At 39.1% G+C, this 27,205-nt stretch overlaps 1 protein-coding gene across 1 annotated transcript in view; it reads left to right on the top strand.

Annotated features, from left to right (window-relative positions):
- The window catches only part of ZNF277 (zinc finger protein 277), a 53,733-nt gene extending 26,651 nt beyond the window's left edge, over positions 1-27,082 (top strand). The window contains exons 5-12 of the mRNA NM_001195469.2: positions 11,573-11,664; positions 13,018-13,128; positions 17,063-17,195; positions 23,051-23,118; positions 24,178-24,274; positions 25,100-25,142; positions 25,738-25,912; positions 26,756-27,082. Coding sequence (NP_001182398.2) covers positions 11,573-11,664; positions 13,018-13,128; positions 17,063-17,195; positions 23,051-23,118; positions 24,178-24,274; positions 25,100-25,142; positions 25,738-25,912; positions 26,756-26,948 — 912 coding nt within the window. The 3' untranslated portion in view covers positions 26,949-27,082. The remainder of the gene's footprint in view (positions 1-11,572; positions 11,665-13,017; positions 13,129-17,062; positions 17,196-23,050; positions 23,119-24,177; positions 24,275-25,099; positions 25,143-25,737; positions 25,913-26,755) is intronic.
- Positions 27,083-27,205: the final 123 nt, after the last annotated feature.

The following is a 27,205-nucleotide window of genomic DNA, read 5'->3' as shown; positions in this document are numbered from 1 at the left end:
GGTTCACTAAGTGTGGAAAAAGGGCCTTTCCACTTGGGAAGAATATGGGAATATTGTCAGGGTGTGTGGGGATGCAATGAGGAAGGCTAAGGCCTGCTTGGAATTTGATCTAGCAAAGAATCATAGAATCACTCAGTTTGGAAAAGACCTTAGAGATCATCGAGTACAACCATGACCTAACCATACTACCCTAACAACCTTCCGCTAAATCATGTCCCTGAGCACCACATCCAAATGGTTTTTGAACACATCCAGGGATGGTGACTCAACCACCTCCCTGGGGAGCCTATTCCAGTGCTTAACAACCCTTTCTGTAAAGAAGTGTTTCCTGATATCCAACCTAAACTTACCCTGGCACAACTTGAGGCCATTTCCCTTCGTCCTGTCACCTGTCAGCAGTGAGAAGAGACCAACCCTGCTCTTGCTGTAAGCACCTTTCAGATCTTGGAAGAGAGCAATAAGGTCTTCCCTCAGCCTCCTTTTCCCCAGACTAAACAGAAGGCTTTTCTAAGTATGTCAGTAGTAAAAGGAGGACTAGGGAAAATGTGGATACCTTACTGAATGAGATGGGTTTCCTGGTAACACAGGATGCTGAGAAGGGGGAGATACTGAACACCTTTTTGCTTCAATCTTTACTACTAAGACTGCTCCTCAGGAATTCCAGACCTTGGAGGTAGGTGAGGGAGTCTGGGGAATGGAAGATTTCCCTTTGGTCAAGCAGGATACAGTCAGAGATCATCTAGCCAAAATCAATGGACACAAATCCATGGGTCTTGATGGGATTCACCCACATGTGCTGGGGGAGCTAGCATAGGTGACTGCTGAACTGCTTTCTATCATCTTTGAAGGGTCTTGGAAAACAGAAGAGGTCCCTGAAGACTGGGGGACCACCAGCATCGTACTGGTCTTCAAAAAGAGCAAGAAGCGTCCAGACAATTACAGGCCAGTCAGTCTCACCTTCTATGATGTCATGACCAGCTGGGTAGATGCGGAGTGAGCAGTGGATGTTGTATACCATGACTTCAGCAAGGTGTTTGATGCTGTCTCACACAGCATCCTTGTAATGAAGCTTAGAAAGTGTGAGATAGATGAGTGAACAGTGAGGTGGACTGAGAACTGGCTGACTGGCAGAGCTCAAGGGTTATATTCAGTGGTGCAGAGTCTAGTTGGCAGCCTGTAACTAGTGGTGTTCCCCAGGGGTCAGTACTCAGTCCAGTCTTGTTCAGCATCTTCAACAGTGACCTGGATGAAGGGATAGAATGCACCCTCAGCAAGTTTGCTGATGAGACAAAGCTGGAAAGAGTGACTGACAACACCAGAAGGCTGTGCTGCCATTCAGCAAGAGCTGGACAAACTGGATTGTTGGGCAGAGGAACCTGATGAGGTTTAACAAGAGCAAATATGTAGTCCTGCACCTGGGGAGAAATAACCATATGCATCAGTGCACCTTAGGGGATGACCTGCTGGAGGGGAGCTCTACAGAGAAGGACCTGGGTGTTAGGTTGGCCATGAGCCAGCAGTGTGCCCTTGTGGCCAAGAAGACCAATAGTATCCTGGGGTGCATTAAAAAATGCGTGGCCAGCAGCAGTCGCCTGAGGGAGGTGATCCTCCCCATCTACTCTGTACTAGTGAGGCCACATCTGGAATACTGTGTCCATTTCTGGGCTCCCAAGTTAAGAAAAGAGATCTTCTAGAGGGAGTCCAGCAGAGGGTGACAAAGATGATTGAGGGCCTGGAGCATCTCCCATACATATGGGACTCTTCAGCCTGGAACTCTTCAGTCTGGAGAAGGGAAGGCTGAGAGAGCATCTCATAACTGTTTATAAATATCCAAAGTGTGTGAATCAAGTCAATGGGGACGCACTTTGTTTCAGTGGCAAGCAATAATAAAACAAGGGGCAACAGACAGAAACTGGAACATGAGAAATTCTGTAGTAATGCAAGTAAGAACTTCTTTACTATCAGAGTGACAGAGCATTGGAACAGGCTGCCCATAGAGGTTGTGGAGTCTCTTTATCTAGAGATATTCAAGATCCACCTGGATGCTTACCTGTGTGACCTGCTGTAGGGACTCTGCTTTCACAGGGTGTTGGACTTGATGATGTCTTGAGGTCCCTTCCAACCCTTACAATTCTGTGATCCTGTGATGTTTCCTGAAATGCAGAAGAGTGCAAGGCTTTAGCCCAAGGCAACTACTGCTTCTGTTTACCACATAATTAAGTTATAAAAGAAAGAGTTATGCATTCTTACTATAGTGTGAAATAGCCTTTGCTATAAACACTGCTTTAAGTATCAGAATTGTATCTTGAGTTTTTACAGAAAGTTTTTGTAAAATCAAGCTGCTGCTATAGTTGCAGCTAAAGGATTCACAGGTTTAGTTAAAGCATTAAAGTCTGCTTAGTTTTTTATTTCCTTTGCTGCAGTCTGAGTGTTGACTTGCAAGTTAAATACTTATTTTGCTTTGCAAAGCCTTTTACCTCTAGACAAGTCTAGCAATGAAGAGTGAGCTGGCAAGTGGGCTCATGTGAGTTGGACAGAATAAAGATCAGAACCACAAAACTGCTGGTGAATTTTCTGCAGTCTTTGAACCCTAACTGTCTCCAACAGTAGGCTCAAACAAGGACAAATGCTAACTTTAAAATGTGCTAGCTAAAGCACCAGTATAGGAGTATTTTAGGCTGTATTGCAGCAGGGGAGCTAGCCAAGGTGGATGTCATGCCGAGACATTATGGTGACTATGATGTATTGAGAGAGACCAAGGAATGAGTCTATCTAGGTTAGAGTGCAGCTCGCTAAAATAGCTGACAAGGCTATGTAATAAAAAACAGATATGGACTTTTGCAAAAACAAAAGAATTACTGATTGTGAAGATCAGTAGTGAAAACAGGCAAGGCAGTCTTGGAGTCAAAACTCAAGATAGTAGGAAAGGCAGTTTCATTATAAGTTCTTGGTCTTATCTTTAAGATTTTTCTTTAAAAAAGTAAAAACTCCAACCTATCTTTTACACTTCCTACCACAACACTGACCTTGTGTTGCTGTCATGTTTACATCCATTCTCCTGTCGCGTGACTGGTAGTTTTAGGTGAAGAGGCTGCAGTTCCACCCTGAGTAGCAGTCTTCACAAGAAGTGGAAGAGTGACAAAGAGATGTTTAAAATACAGATCTGTACCAATTTCCTAGGATGAGTTGCTTCTATACTCTCCAATTTTTCACAAGCTTAAACTGGGGTAAGTTTCAAGAAACTGAAGGTATGCACTGAAAGAGATTGAGATGCTAGTCTGATACCGCCTATTGCACCATCTGAAAGGCTTACAGGGCAGTTAACGATAGTGTTAGCATGTCAATACCTACATGGTTGAAATTCAGTAGGTCCTCTTTCCCTATTTGAAGTTCTATATTAAATGACTTTTCTCAGACAGTCTGGAACTTTACCCATCCTCCATGGGCTTTTGAAGAAGTAACAGTCAGAAATTGTTTTATCTAATTCCATAATGACCCTTCAGTAAATTCCATAAGATTTGAATATATACAACATTGAGTGTCAAACCTTTTTTTAGTTTTGTTTATCTGCTTCTTTTGTTTTAAATGCATTTTGTTAATAGTCTTGACATAATTAACCTTTTCCACAAAGACTGAAGTCCTAGAAATTGGTGGCATTCCTGTTTTTGTCTACAGTTGGTCTTTTACTACCATAAGGAATAAGGTAGTTTGCTGCTTTTATTTGTTTCTAATGGATGAGGGAGATGCTGTCTTTTGCTATTACATTTTACTGTGTTAGCCTGCCTTAATCTTCTTTTGTTCCTCTTAGTTCAAAAAAACTTTGTCTCCAGCTTCAGCTTAGTAGTAGTTCAGTGTATAGTTCAACCTCCATAGTAGTTCAGCTTACAGTATGTAGTAGTTCAGCATGTAGTTCAGCCTATGTAGTATTTCAGTCTATGGTATACATCTACTGCAATTTGCCCTTCTTTCTCCTTTCTATCATCTTTGCATAGTTATTTAGTTTTTATCATACCATGAAAATCTTACTCTCTTTTCAAATTGAATCAGCTTCTTGAACAAGCAGTAAGAGTGTCTTCCACATCAGTGTCACAGTACCCTTCAAAATGACCTGAGTCATCTGTCCCATCACTGATCATAGCCTCTTGAAGTGTAGGTTCTAGTCTCTATCCATTCAACATCTAACTCATCTCAGGAAGAGACGAGAGGAAGCATGTGAGAACAAGTGGAGCAGCTAAGGAAGCCGTCCCTTACAGCTATTACAATTAGTCTTTGCCACTGGTTATTTAGAACCTGAGCTCTGCAGTCAAGGCTGGAATCTATGGTGTAAGGAATGAAAAAGACATTTTGCCTATTTGTGTGAGGCAACTTGCCATATAAGGCAAGTCAGAAGAATGTGCCTCAGAGATTTCACAACAAATTTGTAACATCCATATTACAGTCCTGAGACTCGCCAGTAATTATGCCAATTAAGTTACAGTTCAGTCTTTGTACGATATATTTTTCTCATTTGCCTAGGATCTGGCATTATCCAACTTGTTTTCATTACATTCTTTCCTCACCACCACCACCATTTTTTTCCCACCATCCTGTTTTCCTAGTAGATCACAACTCTTATTTCTCTCTGGGTTTTTGTTGCTGTCCTTTCAGACCTAGTCTAAAAATCCCCCCACTGAGTTGACAAGCTGGTGTCCTAAGATGCTGCTTCCCTTCGTTGTCAAGAGGTCCGTGTTTCCCTTGCCATATGAGGATTTTCTTAAAAGCTCCCTATTTTGTTACTGTTTTTACAGCTATTCATTCCTCTCCAGAACATGCTGCTATACATACATACATGTTGCTATCATACACCTCTGTCTTGAACTCAGACAAAAAGATTCAGGAAGATGCTGCTCATCTCCTTTCCTATTTTGTTCTCCTTTGCAGAGTTTTGTGGTAACATTCTGACAGTACCAAAGTAAAATCATAAATGCCAATTGAGTGTTCTGCCTGTACCAGATAAACTTGAATACTCTTAATTGCTACACTAGGGGACAGCCTCTCTTAGGTGATGGCAGATCATTGCCCTGTTGTTTTCTCTCTTTCCCAGGAGCAGGTTTCCATCACATCATCCTTCATTTCTTGATCTTTGATATGCAGTTCTGTCTGTCCAGCCAGCAGGGCTCTGTTTATGAAGCTCCAGGACTATGAATGAATTTTCAAATGCACTGCATTATGAAGGAAAGCATGCAAAGTGATCAGCAAGCATGTCTATGTTATTGGTACGAAAGCTGGTTTCAAAGGTGTTGAGTGTTCTCTGTGCTGGAGGTCCTATCCTGACAAATACGTTGTATTTCCTTGTACCTTAAGCTCTTTCCTGAAGCACTTCTCCGGCAGGTGTGTCTGATAATGTTAAAGAAAAGGCGCCCTGCACGAGATGGCATTGAAGAGGATTCTGTAATGATTACAGAATTTTTTCTTCTGTACTAAGGAGGCAAGAGAGTAATGTTTGATAGAAGTGGCAGAATCGAACTCAGAGATCAGTAAGGAGAGAAGATAAATACATAAGTTAGGATGTGGGTTGCTGAGAGACAGCTATGATTGCACTTTTTATGCTTGTCTTTATACAAGCATAAAGTTTCTGACAGCATAGTTCTTTATATATATTTATATATATATATTTTTTTTTACTTAGCAGCCACAACCACAACCTGGAACTCATCAGCCAGTCTTTGAGGAAACTGTAGGCACAAAAACAAATTTAATTCTCGTACTCTAAAAATAGTTTATCCTGAAGGTATATATAAACGTCAAACTTGGCAAGTGTTTAGAGTCTCAGGTCTCACCAGTCCCAGTATTTGTTACTGAGTGCTGTACTGTTGGTTTTGTGGGTTCTGTTTTTTTTTTCCTTTGGCAGTAAAGTAATAAGCAGCTTCTTGTGATATGTCAGCATGATTCTTTTATTTTGTTGTGTTAGTTTTTTTTTTTAAACCAGAATCTGTTTCACTTGGTTCCTTTGCCTACAGCAATAGCTAATTTCTCTGAACACACAGTAGGGAAGTGTAACTCTTACTTAAATTGGAAGAAACTAGAACTAAAGCCTCACACTGTGTATTTGAGAGATCACCTAAGAGGACTTGATAAAATATGTATTCTTCTTGTCTCTATCTGTTGTTATTCAGATCCAAATTCACACCCACTTGCTGCCTCTTGCAGTATCCTATTTCCCAGGCAGACTGTCTGATTTCAGTAGTATTAATGAGTCAGTTATTGTAACAGCACAGAGCGTGGCTTCTAATTTTGCACTCTTTGGAGCAAGGAGTGTGGCAGCAAGTTCAGTGCAGCAGGACTCTGCTGATTCAGATGTTTGAGTGCTTCACACTCAAACCTTTGGGAAGTTTCCTCTTCAAGGAAGCGTCTTCAGGCAAACTACCTCCCCAGGGGACGTATAGTTTATAAAAAGCTTTAATTGGAATTTCTGTAAAATGTTAATTTGTATAACGTACTATCTTTCTAGTCTCTTGCTTAGAGAGTATAAGAGCAGAGGACCAGAACTGGCACGACAGATGCCAACAAGAATCCTGAACCTTCAGAATTGTCTTTCCTTAGTCCAACCCAGTACTGAAATACATGCATAAAGCTGTGTATGCTTCATTCTTTGGACTAGAGACTTTAGACTGTCTGGTCAGAGTTCAGGGCAGTAATTTTTTTTTTTTTTGTCCAAAACATCTTAAAAATGAAGATATACTGCTGCTGGCTCTGTTTTATAGGCTGAACTGCAGATTCCAGTCTTCCACTTCACTTCACAAGTGGTTCCTGGACTGAGGAACAATAAGTTCTCATCTCGTTGCAGCCACAGTTCACTGCATGATCTTGTCCCAAACTGTGGTGTAACCTACCTCTAGCTTACAGCTAGAGAATACTTCCTGCCTTAATTTCTTACCTCTCAGAAGTGCTGTGTTTATAAAAGACACAGGATTTTAGAGAAGTAATGGTTTTTGTCAGACCAACTGATGTACGTGGAAGAAATAGGCAGACCACCAGTTTCTTAATGTTGCACACAAGCAGCAAAGCTTGTGCAGAGTACTCATTGTGAATAGCTGTTTTATGTAATAGACCAGAGCTATGCATTTAAAAGGTAAATTGTTTGTTAGTAAAGAATTGTATGCTAAAATGCAGTGGTCTGCAAGCAGTAAAGTAAGACAATTCAGCACCTCATTTACAGTATAAAATGGAGAGGGGGGTAGCAGGATCAGAAAAGTCTTATGTGTCTTGAAACTAACTGTCCTGAGTCCTTGGCATTTGGTTTCAATGGGGCTGGTTTGCAATCTTACCTTGTGAAGGTACGTCTTGAATGTGTTTTGAAATACAGACAAGAAACAAAATAATTGTTTAGGGAAAAGTGCTTACTAGCTTAACTATGCATTTTTCATCTCTGATTATGAGTGTAAATTCTTGCTGATGCATAGTGCTTAAGCACTCCCGGAAGAAAAAAAAAAACCTGGTAATTTCATCCAAAATATTGCTTCCAGTGGGAGAAACGGGCACATTTTTCAGGTACATTTTAAATTGTCACCTCCCAGGAGCAAGACTGAACTCCTCATAACCTCAGACTGAGCGTCAGAATGTGTGTGGCATTTTTTAGACTCCAGGTTACAAATTTTCATGCAAATGATCAAATTTATTTTGTATTAACAGCTTAGAGCGGTGATATATTTAGAGATGATTGTCCTGCTATAAACACTTGTACATCCTTACCATGTTCTTTTTGCTTGTTTTTCTTTTTTTTCTTTTTTAGTTAAAAGACAGCAGAGATATCTTATAATTTGTCTGGATTGGTTCTTTATGGTAGATCAGCCACATACTGAAAACTATGTAACTGAGAGCTGTAGAAGAGTTTGTGCCCACAGAGAAAAAAGGGAATTGGATTAATGGCTGTTTCACCAGTAGTTTGACAGTCTTCAGTGAAGTAATGCATTTTTTTTAGCGTATCACACAGTATGATGGTAAGATTGAAAAATGAATAGCTGGCAGAACTGCTGAGAAAAGATAAAAAGAGATGGGCATCAGGAATTATTCATCAAACAGTATCAATATTGTACACTAATTGCCTGAAATCAAACTCTGGCATTTGAGTCACTTACTGTTCTCGTGTTTTGGAGTATCTTCTCTGTCTGTACTCAGCTCTTATTCATTGTGGGAAAATAATATTAACATATGTTCAGTTTGTTATCCGTCTGCCTTTTCCTTGAGTAACTTTGTCTTCTTATTCTCTGACACTTTGATATGACACCGTGTCCTAAAAGCTTTTGGAAAATCCTCGTGGCTGAAATGTTTTTGGTTTTGTTTTTTTTCTTTTTTCCTTAATATTGTGAAGAATTAATGCTGACAGTTCCAACGATTTGGAAACTGGTGTAGGTAATAAAGTAAACTGTTCATTTCTTGCCTCACAATTTGCATTTAAATTTGGCTTAAATTTTGAAGCTGACCATCTTTGCTTAGAAACACCGTAGAAGTTTTATGCAAAACTCTAATTGCTACATCCCGTCAAAGTACCAGGAATGGAGCTAAGGGTGTGTGGGAGTGTCATTAGGGAAGGGTACTGTACTTGATCTGAGCCACTGCTTTCAATTCCTCACCTCTGCAAGTGCCAGAATTGGTTTCTGTCTTAGAAAGTACCCCCTAGCAATGAATGATATGAACAAATGATAAAAGGAGTGTCTACACTGGAAAATATTTTTTTAATTCCTCCAGGAAAATTTGTAAAGCAGTAGTGCTGTGTTAGACAAGGCCTCTTAGCTGCCAGGCATGCTTGTGTAGAGGGAAACCAGAAGGGTGAGGAGCAGAGTAAGAAGAGGAGCATCTGACTGAAGGATGCAGTGCTCTTCTCATTCCCCCTCAGGCATAGCTGTGAATCGCAGCTCCCCAGGGCTCCAGTAAGCAGTTAGTAGGAAGTGGGAATCCACAGTTATGCAGGCAAGTGTCAAGTACTGTAGAACACTTCTTCTCTCACAGTAGAGTACAATTAGTAAGCTGAGATAAAATGTCATTAATGGGTGAGCAAGTTGCTGTCCTAACACTCAATTTGTATGTGATATCTTTTGATTTCCTTATAGACTCTTTCTAGTGTGTTTTGCAAGTTATATAAACTACATGCCCGATGCCTTCAAATTCGAGGTTAGCAAAACTGTGTGAGACATGCTGCTGAGGGGAGAGGGGTAACAGCCCAGAGTACCAGCAAAAGCTCCAGTCCTCACTGCTGTGCTATGGGATGCTTACTGGCAATGTGGAGCACAGACATTCCTACTTAATTGCACCTCTGCTGACTCTCACAAGACACGTTATGCTCCACTTATCTTTTCCAGCAGTCGTTTTTTTATTTTATCATTTTTTGTGTATTTGTTGACATTTTGCATAAAACTGCAGGATATCTGACGATATGGTCTGGAATTTGAGTAGTTACTGCTGAACATGACTCCAACAAAAAAGGCATGTCTTGCGCAAAATGAACAAAAAAGCTCCAGAATTTGCATCTAGAGGGTTGACAGAATCTTAGCTGATGTGCACTAGCTAAAACACTTGAATTTTGATTGAATACAGGCTGTAAAATGGTATAAGATGTGGTGGATTCTTCCCTCACATTTGTTATGGGCTTGAGGACCAACAGAACTCAGGTGTGATATGATACTTTGCTCTCCAACAGGTGTTACTTTAATCTCACTGTCTTTTGCTCAATGCAGCCTTCTGCTCTTGAAAAAAAAAAAAAGCCAGTTATCACATTTTGGTTGACACTTGGCTGATAATGAGCCAGCAGTGTGCCCAGGGGGCCAACAAGGCCAAAGGTATTCTGGCTTGTGTCAGAAATAGTGTTGCCAGCAGCAGCAGGGAAGTGATCATCCTTCTGTACTCAGCCCTGGTGAGGCCACACCTTGATCACTGTGTTCAGTTTTGGGCCCTTCACTACAAGCCAGACATTGAGGCCCTGGAACATGGCCAGAGAAGGGCAACAAAACTGGTGAGGGGTCTGGAGCACAAATCTTATGAGGAGCAGCTGAGGGAACTGGGATTGTTTAGTCTGGAGAAGAGGAAGCTCAGGGGAGACCTTATAGCTCTCTACAACTACCTATAAGGAGTTGTGGTGAGGTGGGACTTCTACCTCATAACTAGCAATAGAACTAGAGGGAATGGTCTCAAGTTGCACCAGGACAGATTCTGGTTGAATGTTAGGAGAAAGTTTTCTCCCAAAGAGTGGCAAGGCACTGGAACGAGCTGCCCAGGAAGGTGGTGGAGTCACTGTCCCTGAAGGTGTTAAAAAGCATTCGGATGTTGTACTGAGGAACATGATTTAGTGGGAAATATCGGTGATATGTGGACATTGGACTGGATGATCTTAGAGGTCTTTTCCAGCCTTGGTGATTCTATAATTTATTTGCCCAGCATCAGCCTCCTGAAATCTGTCAGTGCTGTGGTAGGCTGACTTGCACAACCAGGCAACTTCCAGCCCCTCCCAGCACGTACTGGGCCTTCAGTGCCAATGGTTCAAGCTTTCCTCTTTTTCTCTTTTTTTTTTTTTTTTTTTTTTTTCCTATCTGCTATGGAGTTTACCTGCTGGGCATAGCTTAATGTGAGTTTACACACAAACTGTAGGCCAGTTTGGGTTTTAATCCACACAAAACAATACTGAAGAGGTAGGTCAGAAACACAAAGCCTCACTATTGCGGGCTTTAAGGAGATAAAGAGATTCAGAAAATCTCCTAAAAAATTCAGTCAGGATCATTGGAGAGCAGACAGTACTGTGTCTACATAGCACAGAAAATAAACACGTTAGTTGTCAGTTCTTAAAACACAAGCACAAGGCAGCGTACTGTTAGGCTGAAGATGTGCAAAGTTTTAATCCAAACACTGACTCCCTCATGTCCCAAATGATTGAGGCCTTTCCATCTGAAGTGTATGGTAACTCCTCAGTACAAACATGTCACTTGCTGTGTGATTTTGTTGTTGTTAGGAAAATTGTGAAGTGTCTAGCCAATTGCTCTAAGTTAAACAAGGCTAGTGGTAAAGGTGATTAATCAGCTTCTCCTTTCCTATGAGTTTATTGCATGCCACAGCTCCTTGCAGAAACCACCATCCTTTGTCGTCATTCTTTGTCAGGAAGAGGTCTACTAGACTGCCTGTGATTAGATGTATAAAAGGAACATTATCGTTCCACCGGGGCTTATGTGGTTACCCAGAAACTTGCTCACTGATAGCAGGGATAAATCTGAACCTAAGAAGAGACAGTGAAGTGTTATGTTATGTAAATAATCACTTAAAGAGCTGCATAAAATATCTCCGTGAGTTGTATTTCCTTCCGCAGAACTTGCATAATACTAGGAGAATTTTACTGGAACTTCACTGGAGCACACATTGCATTTGGAAAAACTACTGTTTACTTTGTGAGGAAATTCCCCCTCCTCCAATACTAACCTCAGGTTTCTGTCAGCAGATTTTCATTTTGTGGGGTCATTGGTACCAATATGGATAAAGAGGTAAAATACTTATGTGATAAAATGATTGTTATTTTTTATCTGAATAATTGTATCTGTTTTCTTTTTTGTAGAGAGAAATTCTAGAACAGCAACAGCAAGAGAGATATGACACAAGTTTTCATAGCATGTGTATGTTCTGTGATCAAGAATTCACAGGAAATAGGTTTGTTTATCGATCTGTTTACTGTTAGTTTATTTTTTTACATCTGCTCAGCTTCTTTGTTTATGACTTTAATGTTATCAAGCCCATTAGAGCCTAATCATAGGAGTCACAGGCTAGAATTCTTTTGGAGTTATTGTTTAGGTATTTCTTTCAACTGCTATTTTAAGTGGACTCTTCCCACTTATCAGTCCTTTAATTATTCCAGTACAACTTTGTGTAATTATATGGTAAGTTGGAGTTGAGAACAAAACCATTCTAAAGAGAGTTCTTCAGCAGTTGTTTTGGTGTCCAGGAGAGCTGTTTAAGCAAGTATGGATGATTTAAAAAAATACACTTATCTAGTAATACATTTTCCTGTTTAAATTCACACTGGTTTGACGATGTTTAAAGCTAGAATGAAAAAGAAAAAGGGAAAAATAGAGTGTGAACGGAGTGCTTTACAGTGCTGGTCAAGTACAAGCAGAAGCTGCATTCACTTTTTTATGCATAGTTTCAGCTGGAGAATCTGTGTGTTGTCTCTGAATGTCTGATTGCATGGGTAGCTCTGGTAGTCTGAAAAGATAGAAGAACCTGTGGTCATGTCCCTACAGATCTTCCCAATTTGGAGTGAGTGTCCTATTCTCTTTACTGACAGATTTAGTGAACTTCAGATCATTCAGCACCCAAGAACCTTGCTTTCTGCTTACTCTTGGGTCTGACTGACAGAATAGGTGGTTTGAAAATTGCACTTGGACTGTGATGAGAGGAAGGTTCAGCAGTGTCTTTGCTTGGATTTTTCTCTAGTCCCTAAAAGCAGAAGCTGATGACTAGAGATGTCAGACACCAAAGTAATTAACCAGTATGCTTCTATTAGAAGGATATCTTACTTTAATTCTCGCTGTGTTAGTTCATGAACGCTTTTGAGTGCTCTTTGTGTTGCTAGTTCTGCATGAAGCAATACTGCTATAGAAGAATATCGCCCAAGAAACTGTTTTGTTAACCAGCATAGGGAAAAGTAACAAAAGGCTTTTTAGAATGTTTCTTAAGACCATTGTTTGAAATATATGATTTGCTTAATCAAATTAATAAATGAAATTTGCTAAGTGAGGGTCAAAATAAAACTGTGTTGTAATTTCCATTGAAAGGACTATATGGTATGAGTGCAGATTAGCTGGTTGAAATGTCACTGAACATATAGTAGATCTGAAATTGAATACTTCTTATTTTTTTTCTAGCTGTGGCAGCAACACTATAATTGTTTATTTAATGTTGACTCTGCATTTTTAGAGCAGTTGGCATATTTTAAGTCACTAACTGCGTAATTCTCATGTATATTCAAAAATACATAATGTTCTTTTTGAATGTCTTTTGTAGATCTGTCCTTCTCAATCATATGGCAAGAGAGCATGCTTTTAACATTGGGCTGCCAGATAACATTGTGAATTGCTATGAGTTCTTGGCTGTATTACAGGAGAAGCTTGACAAGTAGGTTGGTTTTTTGTTACTATTGTATTTAAATGGACTTGAGTGATATTTCATTTAACCTTGGAATTAAGTTGGGTTTAAATTAATCCAGTATTCATGGTTAGTCAAGAGGAAACTAAAAGAGAATGTAACTTTAGCGTGGTTACCTTAGAACACTTTGATTTATCAAAAGCTAATTCATAGTACTTTGTAGTACATGTTGGCTGGAATAATAGTTACAGGCAGTGCTTTAGTTATTAAGTACTGCAGTTTCCACTGACGTCAATAGTAGCATACACCTTTTTCTCATAACTGCTAGAGTCAATGATCTTCTTTATCACTATAACCATCTTTATCACTATAACCATCTTTTTGTTAAACATCTCTTTAATCACTTAATATAGAGTTCCTGTGCCAATGATCTCTATTATATAAGTATATATGTATCAATAATATGTGAGATATTTGGTCTCTCCCTTCTCTACTGCTTTCAGAGTATATCCCAGAGCAGAAGGGGAAGGCCAATCAATGTACATGCTGATTCAGAAGCATGTAAATCTGAGATGGCTGAAGAAGTTAAAAAGGGAAGAATCTCTTTGGGAGAAGAACTTTGATAGCAAACAACAACGAACAGTTAACTTTTTTTTTTTTTTTCAAGTGTATATGTGCCCTTTATGGATCAATAAATGGGACAATATGAAGTATGCCACTAATATAAACTGGATTCTAGCAAATTGTATTTCCTTAAGACTGAAACTGCTGCTTTAAGAAGCTTACTAGATTTTAGTACAATGTATAACCAAAGATTCTAGTGGAAATTTGTGTAAATCTTTAACTTTGCAATTAACAGCAATAAAACAGGGATTTGTGAAAACCATCATACGGAAGTTAGATTAAGTATCCTTCCAGATAAATTTAAGATCCTTGGCATGTACATCTGAAAAAAAAAAAAAGAGAGAAAGAAAGAAAGAAAAAAAAAAGAAAAAGAGATTCAAAGGACAGAAATTTACAGTCTAATTTACAGTCTTTGGCCTATCAAAGAACATGCAGTCATGGCAGATACAGGTAAGATTACTCCAGAAGTGAAGATATTTTAGGAATACCTTTTATGTTATGATTAGTGTTGCCTAGTATGCTAAGTTACCTTGTTCAGCACTGAATTGCAGCTTTACTGTTTATCAGGAGGAGTTCAGAGTGTTATTTGGATGGAGTCAGTTAAGTCTGTAGTTAATGCAGGAGGGCCACAAAGATGATCAGAGGGCTGGAGCACCTTGGCAGGCTGAGGGACCTGGGCTTGTTCAGCCTGGAGAAAAGAAGGCTGTGGGCTGACCTCATTGCATCTTTTCAGTACCTAAAGGGAGCCTATAAACAGGAGGGGAGACAATTCTTTGAATGGCTAGATAATAGCAGGACAAGGGAAAATGGTTTTAAGTTGAAGGAGGAAAGATTTAGGTTGGATGTCAGGGGGAAGTTCTTTACTGTGAGAGTGGTGAGGTGCTGGAACAGGCTGCCAGAGAGGTTGTGGATGCCCTGTCCCTGGAGGTGTTCAAGGCCAAGTTGGATGGGACCTTGAGCAGCCTGGTCTAGTATTAAATGTGGAGGTTGGTGGCCCTGCATGTGGCAGAGGGTTTGGAGATTCATGATCCTTGAGGTGCCTTCCAATCTGGGCCTGCACTCTTCCATTATCTGACGGGTGCTTACAGTGAGAGTGGGGTTGGTCTCTTCTCACTGGTGACAGGTAACAGGACAAGGGGAAATGACCTCAAGTTGTGCCAGGGTAAGTTTAGGTTGGATGTCAGGAAACACTTCTTTACAGAAAGGGTTGTTAAGCCCTGGAATAGGCTCCCCAGGGAGGTGGTTGAGTCACCACCCCTGGATGTGTTTAAAAACCGTTTGGATGTGGTGCTCAGGGACATGATTTAGCAGAGGGCTGTTAGAGTTAGGGTAGGATGGTTAGGTTGTGGTTGGACTTGATGATCTTTAAGGTCTTTTCCAACCTGGGCGATTCAATGTTTCTATGATTCTGTGATTCTGTGTAATACACACACACTGAAGTTGCCTCCAAAGCACTGAAAAGCCACTCCTCTCCTACTGCTAAGAATAGACTTAACAGTTGTGCTAGTAGAATAATACCTGAAAATACTTTTGAGAGTAGAAAAGTCTCATTTTAGACAACCGTGACTGCACTGTATATACTGGGAAAAAGCATTACATACATTTCTTGGGAATACTTTGCACAAGTACATCATACTCTTCATTGGTAGCAGGTAGAAGAAAGCTGATTTTAAAAGATTTTCTGTCATCAGACCTACGGTCCATCAGCAAGGCAGCAGTCAGATTTTTAGACAGCAGGTACAATTAGAACTCAAAATTTCATGAATAGCCTAAACTTTTCCACAATTCTTGAAGGCTTTCTTTTACTGCTATAAGATAAATTGATTGGCTCAAACTTAGTCAAACTTGGAATCCTACCACATCGCTTTCAACCTCTCAATGTAATTCATTATTTCTCCATTAGGAATTTCAGCGGTTCAACAGTTCTAGGGCTGTACCCACTTTGTTCGTGGTCATGGCCGTGAGCACCCACCTGGTGTTCTGTTATTAATGAGCTGTCCAGTTCAGGGAACGGTCACATTGAGGGCTACTGTGGTTCAGAAGGCTGAGAAAGACTTATGTCAAGTGCAGGAGTTCAGTGTATCTGTCACAACTAGCTAGAGGCTCAAGATCTACAACTGTTAAACAAGGACATTCCTGTAACCTCAGTGCTCTGCTTTTTCTCTGCTGGGAAAAAAAAAAAAAAAAAAAAGGCTGTTGTCTATTTCAGGGATATCTGCCTGTTTAGGCTAAAGTGCAGATAACTCTCCTCATAGTCCACTGTCTGAGACGAGAGACTACTTAATGCTGTCTAGACTCAACTTCAGGTACCAGTTGATACTACAATGGATAGAACAACCCTTTTATAGTACTCTGCTTGCGATAGAGAATTTAAGACCGTGGATATAATTATCTTGTGTTTGCTCTGGAGGACATACTGTAGTAAAATTCCCATTTGTTAATGAATATTTTCAGATTCTTGAGTAATATATAAATGTATAAATATAAGTATATAAATAAAAATATAAATACAGATATATACAGTGCGGATAGTTTTAATAAATTTGATTTGTCAGGATTACAAAAGCCACTGATCACCCTGGCAAACTTTTGTTGAGCCACCCTCTTGGGTTAGAAGTATAAACCTCTGATTAGCTAGTTTAAATCATAGAGTCATAGAATGGCTTGGGTTGGAAGGGACCCCAAGGACCACCAAGCTCCAACCCCACTGCTGCAGGCAGGGCCACCAACCTCCACGTTTAAAACTAGACCAGGCTGCCCAGAGCCCACATCTGACCTGGCCTTGAACACCTCCAGGGACAGGGTATCGACAACCTCTCTGGGCAGCCTGTTCCAGCGCCTCACCACTCTGATAGTAAAATTGTTTTTAAAGATATGTAGCACATTCAGGGTTGGGGTTTTTTGGGTTTTTTGTTTTTTTTTTTTTCATTCTAAATTCCAGTGGAACAATTACTCATGGGTTGGATTCCGGTGTAAAGAGATGCCAAGCTGAGTGTTCGTTTTTTAACCAATCAGAAGCCCTCCCATGTTCTCATGGGCTGATTTTGGTAAAGCAGCTTTTTTTTCTCATTTTACTTGTGGTGGAAACAGTAAACTTTTTTTAGTATCTGTACTTTCATTTTCTGTAGTTTTTGTTAGGTGCTGTGTTACCTGTATGTATAATGACTCTTCTGCGATCTAAGATGAGGTTTTTTTGCAAATAAATTAATTTTCCTTTTCATTTAGCTTGCTCTCAGAATTAGTCTTACTGTATACATCTCCACCTTATTTAAGGATATTATGTTTTACTATTTTTCTTTAGATGTTTTGACCTGTTTATCATTTTATCTTTTTATTTCAGTTTGCAGTGTTTGTATTGTGAAAAAGTCTTCAGAGACAAAAACACACTTAAAGATCACATGAGAAAGAAGCAACATCGTCGAATCAATGCCAAAAACAAAGAATATGACAGATTTTATATCATTAATTACTTGGTAAGTGGTTCTATAAATCAACTAAAGAGTTGCAGACAATGTATTGTTAAAAGTGAGTAATTCCATTTCAGCAATTAGTAAAAAGGTCAAAAATCAAGTGAAGGGCTCTTAAGAAATATGCTCATTTATGGTATGATAATCTGGATAATTGTTAAACTGAGGAATGGTAAACATTTGTTGTTGAGATTCTGAGAGATGCAAGAATGCAGTTTGAAGAGATGCTAATCATCATATAATTAGTGCTCAGTCTTTGCTTTAAGTATCAGAAGGGAAAATGAGATAGAGTAATGAAATAAATGGAGATCTAACTTGAATGCTATTGGCTTTGAGCTTGTTTTCTACAAACCTTAGTCTGGAAGTGCTCTTCAGAGTATAAATTAGATGCAAAGAGGAGGAAAATGAAAGATACAGAGATGAAAGAAAAAGTAAGTGTTTGCTCTTAGCCTCCAGGTAGGTGTGTGCTCTTAGGTATTACTATTTTTTATCTCACATCTTTGAGAGTGTGTATGCATGTGTGTAACAAATTTCCACTTGCTGTCTTCAGCTCTTGAATATAAGAGATGCTTCAAAAGCTTCTGCACTCTCCCAGAAATAACTATATTTCACCTGAACTAGTCTGTGTGCCACCTGCATGTATTAATATCCAGGTTATAAATGATTTTTTCAGGCACGTTTGACTGTTTTACCTACTCTTTCCATTTAATCTCTCCTTGGGATTTACTCCAGTCAAGAAGTTGGATATTTAAAGCTCTGCCAAGTCCCTCCTACCCTAGGTGGAGTGAATTCCCTTTGTGATCCTGTATATCTTCCTTCCAAAGATCAGTGATCTGAAACTTTTATTTTCCTTTCCAGAAATGTGAATACCACTTTAAAAACTTCAAACTTTCTTTAAAAACTGATCAATATTTGCTGCATAGTGGTGAAAAAGTTCTGCATGTTGGATGTTCTCAGCTTCTCAACAGAACTTAGTAGTCACTTCTTCCTTGAAAGTTAACAGACTCAAATTTAATGTTTTAATTGTTCTAAGTGATTTTAATAGCTTTATTCTTCTCTATTAGTTCTGTATTAGTCTTATGTTTTCAGAATGCAGCATCCTCTTTAAATTCCCTTCCATCTCAAATTTGCATTTCAGTTCAACTCTGCATTTGTCCCAACTTTGATCAGGAAATTGAATCAGAAGCACGGAGAACCGTGTGATACGCATTCAGAAATTTTAGAGACATGCAGGGAGATTATAACATCACAGAGGACATAGTGGGCTATCTCATGTTCGGAATCAGAATAGCCCAGAGTAAATGTAACAACAAGGTTAACGTTCGTATATCTAACCTCTTTTCCCATTCTTCCCATTTGCTCCAAAGCAAATGACCTTGTCTGTGCTGTTTACTGGGAATGATCTGTATCCTATACACTTCCTGAATGGTATCGCAGTATTCTCTGAGTAGTGCTTTTGGTGTGGCTACTGAGCCACATGGGCAGTCACAGGACAGGGCTCAAGCCAGTGCCCTGGACCTCTGTAGTTATTGTTGGGATTCTGGGCAGGACTCTGCAGAGAGTCTTCTTAAACCAGCCTGAACCAATTCAGATATTGGCCACTTATTGGCATAACTTAGGGACATATTTTTCACGTCCTTGATATTGCAGAGAGAGGATAGTAAATGTCATTCTAATAGAAAATGTCAAACCACCAAGATGTTTAAAATTAGCAGGAGAATGCACGTGCAAGGTTTCTGAGGGTGAGCTTCTAGTGCAGCTTCTGGGACACGCTTTCAATGATCACAATTTCTTATCTGACTGTGTGCACTCTGCTGCAGCCATTTTTTTTTTGCACACATTTTGTCTTTCACTGCATTCTACCCAGCAGACTGTTTCTACTCTGTTTCTGATCCTTCACAGTGTCTCCACATCAGAATTTCTGACATTTCTTCCTTAAAGTAAGGGATTTTTTTTTAATAAAACGGATGAAAAACTCTGCCTTAAACAGTGACAGAATAGCTCACTATACAGTGTGTATTTGCACACTGTGAACATGGGATCAAATTTTTTGCTAACGTGAAAATGTTAGAACTGTCCTATGTTGTATAACGCATGTGTTCTCAAAATAGCTTTTGGTAAACCCTTTCTTTTTGCACAAAGTAGGAAAAGAAATTAATGGCAGAACTTTAGTTTGTTCACTGAGGGTTCAGTAGATTGGCCTTATACATAAGGAGAAATACCATTATTATCTACAGCACTTATGTAGTCTACAGTAGACAAAATTAATGTGATAAGACTTTCTTCAATCTGAATTAAAATTCATTGAATTCTGGATGTTATGCAAGGTATGTTTTCTAATGACTTGAAGTCATTTTACTGTCTCTCCCTGAGCTACTCACAGTTTACTACAGGATTTTCTTTTCTGATGAATACTATCAAGCTCTACCGACCTCTCAAGAAGTCTTAAGGATCTGTTTTTCCCATTGCTCCAAACGTGCAGGGAAATTATGCAACTTCACACCTATTAAGACACAGATTGAGTATTTTATTTGAATTGACAGATATACTTTCAATATTTACGAAAGATTTCATCTTGACCAAAAGATTTAAACTTATGATTTATCTATTTTTTGTATGTTTTCACAGAAAGGTTTGAATTTGGGAATGTAATAAAGATCTTCCCTTATGCCTGTTTGGTCCAGTTTGTTTTCATCATAAAGACTCTGTAAGACTAAGTAGGTGTCTAATGGTAAACATCAATCTTATCCACTTTACATTTAGGATGTGTTCCATAAAGGTTTTTTACCAGCAGCTGAATCTTAAGCTATTTAAATAGATAATTATTTAGTGCAAGCATCTTACAGACACCTTTTAAGGCAAAGTTGTATATATATTAATGTCCTTTTTTCTTTTTTCCCTTTATATATTATCTTCACCAAGCACTGTGTAAAATAGTCTTTTTAAGCTTGAACTGTCAATTGCCTTTATTTTGTACTGAGGGGTTTTAAAACCTTTTTTGTTCAGATGTTCTCAGAATGCCCATTGCATTGCCTTATGAGCTTCTGGACAGTTCTTACTGGTGTTTTTAAGTTGACAGCAGAGCTCCCATTGACTTCTTTTAGAGCAGTAGGCCTTCCCTTCATTCTTTCTGTCCATCCATTCAACTTCTATTTTTACTTGAGGTTTTAGTAAAGCTATGAGAATATGTTTTCATAACATAAGTTGCATTTTTTATCGCAATGAATAATATTGAAAATTATTTTGTAAATGTTTTGGTACTCCAAGATTTTTCATGACTTCTGTCATGACCCACAAACTGCTTTGATTTATCTACCCCCATATTATCCACACATTCTTTTGCTCACAGGTTAGTTTAAAGATAGAGTATTACATCTTACGGTTAGTAAGAATTGAAGAGGTTTTTTGTCACGTGCATATGTAATAGATATATTTCATAAGTATCAAAAGTTTATTACTAGGTACTTACTGAATTAGAATGGGAGCTTCACAATGATGCAAATGACTCAAAAGGCACTCATGTCACTTCCACAGTGGATTTGGAGGTCTTTTTTCATTATTGCCTAAGTATGAAAGACGATAACAGTCCTATTTCAAAATGCTTGAATTATAAATTGGAAAAATAAAAATCAGGCTGAAGAACTGAGCAGCAATGCATCCCAGAGATATGTTTAGGTTACTTTATTTTTCTCTTCTCCAAAAAAACTTCCAACCTAGTTTTGTCTCTGTGCCTTTCTTAGCCTGTGCCCCCATGAGTCATCTTGCACCAAATATCAACTGAAAATAGGGAGGGAAGAACTCTGGAATCTGTGGTACCTTCTGGGAGTCAGAAAAGAACAAGATAGTGGCTGCCTGTCTGATTTCTTCCATCTCAATGCTGCTCGTGCTGGGATATGTTGCTTCAGAGAAGCATGCTGGCCATCTCCCTGTAGAATCCTTGAAGCTCTTCTCAAGTTGAGGTGATAAAGTACTGGGGAGGCAGTTAACCTCTGTACATTTAGACTTTACTTTAGAAGAGGAAATTCTCAAACCACACCCATTTGCATGCTCTCCTCATTCATCCGTAGGGCCCTCATCACCGAAAGGTATGCAGCAAGTACTGAGGAAATAGTTGGTTTTATTTAGATATATAGCAAGGCCTTTAGTTCTTTTAGTCATGCATTTTCTACTGTTTAAACTATAAAAATGTCAAGTCTAGGGGTTTTTTTTTTGTTCTGGTTTTGTTAAAAATTTCTTAGGAATCTCTAGAGATGTTACTGAGAGCTCTTGCATCTCAGATGAAAGAGCAAGGGAACTTGAATATATAACAAAGCCACCCTTGGTCCCAAATGCTTATCAAGCTATAATGCTTTAAAAAATTTTTTTGAAAGCTTTAAAAATCTTTCGAAGAACTCTTTCCCATCCAATTGCTCAGCTTCTGTATTTTGACACTTTCATCACTGTGTCCCTAGTTATCCATTTACCTTGGAATTTTGCATTGATACAAGTTCTGAACAGCTTTTTCCTTTTTCTCTCCTCTGAATACAAGTAGATAAGGGAAACAGACTTCTTACAAGGTCCTTTGCTGCCTTCTTTGCAGCCATGCCATAAAGAAACAGCAACAGTAACAAAGCTTGTGCATAGTTCTTTCCCCCTTTCACCTTTAATTAAAAGTTGACGCTTAATTTTGGCTTCTGTTTTGAATATGCTCTTTTGTGAACACGTACTCCAAGCTGCTAAGGGAACAACTGTGAGCATTCTTCCTTTTGCAGTGGTTGTGAGCCAGTATCCTCTCATTAAGGTGTTAACATTAGAAGCCATAGGAAGCTAGTGTGCAGCTGTGAGAACATGTGGTGAGATGTGTTAATGGCTTCATGTTATCTCACAGTAATGGTGACATTAATGAGTCTCCCTCGTAACTCAGAGAGCTTGCACACTACCATGTAGCATCCCTGAATTAATTACTGAATTTTCATTCTGTAATCTATAATGGCATTATGTTTAGAGCTGTCTGGAGACATTTGTGTATCATTTATCTGATAGACAGTAACAGCTTGGAAAATTCTCATTAAATTGTTAAATGATGGATATCTTTTCATTGTTTCTCCAAACAACCATAAAGACGCTAATAACAATTGTTACTAAGGATTTTATTACATATATTTATTAGAGAGGTTATTGGAGTAAAATAAATGAAAGAAGGACCTTTTTATTTGCTGCCTTTCCTTGTTGGAGATGAGACCATCCACTGTGATCTTTGTGAGCACCTCACAGCCATGAAAAGCACGAATTCAGAAGTACTATTTCAGTACTGGTTAGTTGGCTCTGGTTTACTTTCAAAGGCAGGAAGAACCCATCACTGGGAAGAAAAACACTAGCTAAAGATCACTGCTGGTACTTCAGCTCTTTATTGTCTGTTATTTATATCGCAGTCATGCTGAGAGGGCCTGCCATTGTGCTGTAGCTGCACAAAAGTATGGCAGTGTGCTTCGTCCTGAAGATCTTTTAGGTATAAATAAACAGTGCAGAGGGTGAAAGGAAGAACAGAACATCGTGAGTAGGTCTGCTTACATTGAGCAAGCGTGATGGTGAACAAAACAGTGTTAGCATACCCTCCTTGGGAACTAACTAGTAGTGTTGCACACTGGCTTAACATGCTGCTTGGATGCTCTTCCTGGGGGTTCCGTGCTAAATCACCTTCTTCCCAGATGTAGTGTGGGGAATGTCCCACTAAAAGATAATACAAATTCTTTTTTTAAAAGCTATTACTAAGGCAGTGCTGTGTGAAATACTACGACCTCCCAAATGTTCATTTATTTGATCCGTAAAATGTGATGTGAGTCAAGAAATGTTTTGTTTTTTCTTTTTTTCTTTTTCCCCAGGAATTTGGGAAGTCCTGGGAGGAAGTGCAGTCAGAGGATGATCGGGAACTACTAGATAACCTCGAGGAGTAAGAGCTAATTATGTGCCCTTATAAAGAACCGTAAGAGCATTACTGTTGAAAGCAGTTACAGGAGAAATGCTGTGCATAGTTACTGCACAGTTAAAATTCATTTAAGCCAGTGTAATCAACTCCAACTTGTTTCCATCAAAGGCATTTCTCCACAATGAGGGCTATACATTTTGTACTTCAACCGCAAGCTTATTTGTTAATGTACATAGAGCTCAACCAACACCTTTTTAGGTTTTACAGTGATGTAGGCAAAACCTTTTATTTTGTACTCGAAAGTGAACTGGATTTTCTCAGATTTAAAATTAAGACCAAGTTTGAAGTAAATTTGTCAGTGGTGCTGACTGAGGACAAAATCTGCCCCTCCTCTGTGCTCTTCTTGGCTCCAAGCCCTCTGATCATTACAAAGGTGTCTTCCTTGACCGCAGCAATTTGGATAAACAAGGAGTGGTTTGTGGGCACAGAGCTCCCTGAGCTTCCTTAAGCTTAATTCTGTTGATTAAAAACTGGGTACAATCATAAGCAGTATTGTAAATCTAAACAGATGAGTGCTGGTATTTATTCTCTGCACATATATCTAAACGTGGCATAAATGAGTGCCTTTTTCAGAAATAATATTTGATGAATAAATATCAGACTGATTAAAATGTGATGCTTATATCTATGGCTGCCATATTGAAAGACTAGAAAAGTTTAAAAGACCTTATAAAAATGAACCCTGAAAGCAATTTTTTATAACTTGCCAAGCTGATTAGAAACTGAAGACCCTGATAGTAGTGAAGGGAAGTTCAAGCACGGTGTATTGCCTGCCTGCACAGGAGGTACACAGCAATAACTGCTCTGTTATTCTCGACTTCCCAGTTTTTTTTAGACAGAAAACCAGTTTCTAATCATATATTCAGCTGTAAATCCATACTTTTCCACTCCTTCAAAGTATTTTGCTTCTCTGGATTTATCTCTTGTGCTGTGAAAGCAGAATCTGTAGTGCTCTTTCACAAAATGTCTCTTCTCTTTTCCATAATTAAATGGGTTTTTTTAATTATTATTCTTAATCATAAGAGACTGGTCTGACTGGGAGGAGCACCCTGTGTGTGCAGTTTGCCTGTTCTGTGAACAACAAGCAGACACCACAGAAAAGCTGCATCTTCACATGCAGGTAAGACTTGTGGTGGTTTCGTACTGACGGGCAGCTCAGCTCCACCACACCACCCTCTCATTTCCCCCTCTTCAAAAACATATGGGGAGAAAATGCAATGGAAAAGGGCTCAAGATGAGGATACGGAGGTCACTCGCCAATTACCATCATGGGCAAAACAGCCTCAGTGTAGGGAGATGAATATTTTTGCTTATTGCTAACAGGCTGAAGCAGTGAGAAACTGAAACAAACTAAAAACACCTTCCCCACCCCTATATCCTCTTCTGCTCCTCCTCCCCAGTGGCACAGGGGAATGGGGGCCGCACTCGGTCTCTATTGCTTCTGTGGTCTCCTCCACATAAACCAAATACTCTTAAATCTCAGTTCTTTCATCAGTTTGGAATTCAAAAGTAGGATTGTAGCGTCTTTGTTAAGATCAGTTCAGCTGCTGAACTGGAATGCTTTCTTTAGTACAGAACTAAGGCATTGCATCTGCAGCATCTACATCTACAGTGTTCACTTTTACACTGAGACTGTGAATGGCTGCTACTTTTAACTATATGGACTGATACAGACAATAAAAAGGTGGCATTTTTAATATTAAAATGACTTAATGATTTAATACTTTTGATGGTTAGCATCTGTGTTTCAGTTTTAATACACTATCTAGCAGGAGCAGGAGCATGTTTAACAGAATATGAAAGTTTCTGATGGAAGAAAACTTTTGGGGGGTTATACCATGCATTAATGTTTGCATATGTCTGTCAGTCTATGAAAAGCTGTGTTTAATATGGACTGGTTGAAATAGCAGAAGTTAGATTTTTTTTTTCTTTTTTTTTCCTCCAGAAATCACATGGATTTGACTTTCTTAAAATAAAATCAGAGCTTGGTGAGTAAGAGAGGCTGTACTTGTCAGCATTTGCTGCTAGTCTGGAGAAAACCACATCATAAGAATACTGGAAAGCAACTATATCAATTTGATTCCAGTTTGGGCATCTAACTTTTCCACTGCAGATACTGTTTCAGCTGGTTTACAAAAGACAACCAAAACCACTGTTTTTCTGGAAGTGTTGTTAGTGCCAAATATGTGTGCTATTTTCTGTAGAACCATTGGATTCTTTCAGAGCAGCCCCTACAAACAGCTGCTCTGTAAGGTCTCATGGCCGGCTGCTGCAGCCTTGGAATAACCATTACTATTAAGATTATTATTATGCCTGTTAAGACTTGCTTGCAGCTTAGGAGGCGGGGGTCTAAGCTTTGTTTGGCCAATGTTTGCATTCTGCAGTAGTCTAAGAGGAGGCAAGCTGTAATTTTTACAGTAAAATAAGAACTGGTTCCCCTTCATCTAAGAAGAAGCATTTGTTCAGTTAGTTTGCAGTGCTGGTCTTCAGTAACCCTTATCAACCTTTATGCTTAAACCAAGAAAACATTTGTAAATTACATTTTATATTCCTTATGTACTCATTTGCTGCCCTTTCTCTTAGGTCTAAACTTTTATCAGCAAGTGAAGCTAGTGAACTTCATAAGAAGAGAAATCCATCATCGTCGTTGTTATAACTGCCAGGAGAAATTTCAGTCTAAAGGAGGACTGATAAGTCATATGGAAGAGACAAAACACATTACATTCCTGCCAGCCAGGTCTACCTGGGACCAACCACAGTAAGGGCAAACATCTTTCTTCCAGCATTTATATCGCTGCTTGATAATGTCTGTAAAGCAGTAAGCTGAAAGCTGATTTTTACCAGTGCTACAGTGCTCAGAACTCAGATAATAAGTCATCTCAAAACTGTTCAGAATTAGAAATCTCTGTTTTGTCTGAAGCTAAAATGAACATGGGGTCCTGCTCTTTTCGTTGCATGGTGGATTCAGTGTCACCATAAGTTGTGTCTGCGCTGTCAAGTTAGTATGTGAGAGAAGTTCCTTGCTGCAAAGTAGTCTTTTGTGTGTGTTTGCTGTGTCTGGCAGGTATGTCACTGATAGTAGAGATATGCTGTGGATACACAATTCTAGAAACAAATCAATCCCCTTCTTTTGCACATCTAATGTAGATACATATATAGTATCTACCTAACTTTGAGCGTCAAAACAAGGTAGCTCTTTACCTGTGGTTTTTTCCAAAGCAAGTGGAGACAGAGCGTAACATACCACTGGTTCAGATCATAAGCAGGCTTCACAAGCCTAGGGGATGATGCCACAGGGACTTCTTACTTTAAAAATCTCAATTCAGTGTTCGGTGTGGGACAGATCTGGATTTGTGGCTTCAGTCGTGACTGTGTGGGGAAGAAATAGGGGGAAGGCCTGTCTGTTGCTGTCTCTTCTGTATAACTTCTGAGGTGCACGTGTCTGCTGAGTTTTTGAGCATGCTGCTTACTCATTGCAGACAACCAGACTTTCTCATTTTTTTTTTTTTTAATTAAATCTCATAAAATAAGTCCATCCTACTTGAACCAGATATTTGACTATCTAGTAATATTCTATTCTGTCACACCTTGTTGCTTCTAGGTATTATTTTCCTACCTATGAAAATGATACGCTCCTCTGTACGCTGTCAGACAGTGAAGATCTGATACCTGAGGATCAAAGTGAAGATGTCCCTGTTGTGAGTGAAGATATATCCAGTCTAAAAGCTCTCAAACAGAGCAGCATTTTAAACCAGCTACTGTGTGAAGAGAACAGCAGCCATGATAAAAGTTGACCTTGAATGATCTTTGCGTGTTTCTCCTGGAATACAAAAGATACATTCTTTCATTAATATTGAAATATGGTATATGTGTTATCTCTGGGCAAATATTGCATGTATGGGAATGCTAAATAAAATTTACATGTAAACTTTTTTGTTTTTATCTTCCTTTAGCTTAAAGCTTTGTTTTAAAATTAACTGCTGGATTTTATGCTTGGTTCTTAGAATATCCTCGTATTACTCACAAATAGGATTATTCTTCTTTTCTTTCT

The sequence above is a fragment of the Gallus gallus genome, chromosome 1 (assembly GCF_016699485.2).
Source record: "Gallus gallus isolate bGalGal1 chromosome 1, bGalGal1.mat.broiler.GRCg7b, whole genome shotgun sequence".
NCBI lineage: Eukaryota > Metazoa > Chordata > Aves > Galliformes > Phasianidae > Gallus > Gallus gallus.
This window is presented reverse-complemented; position numbering and strand designations above follow the sequence as displayed.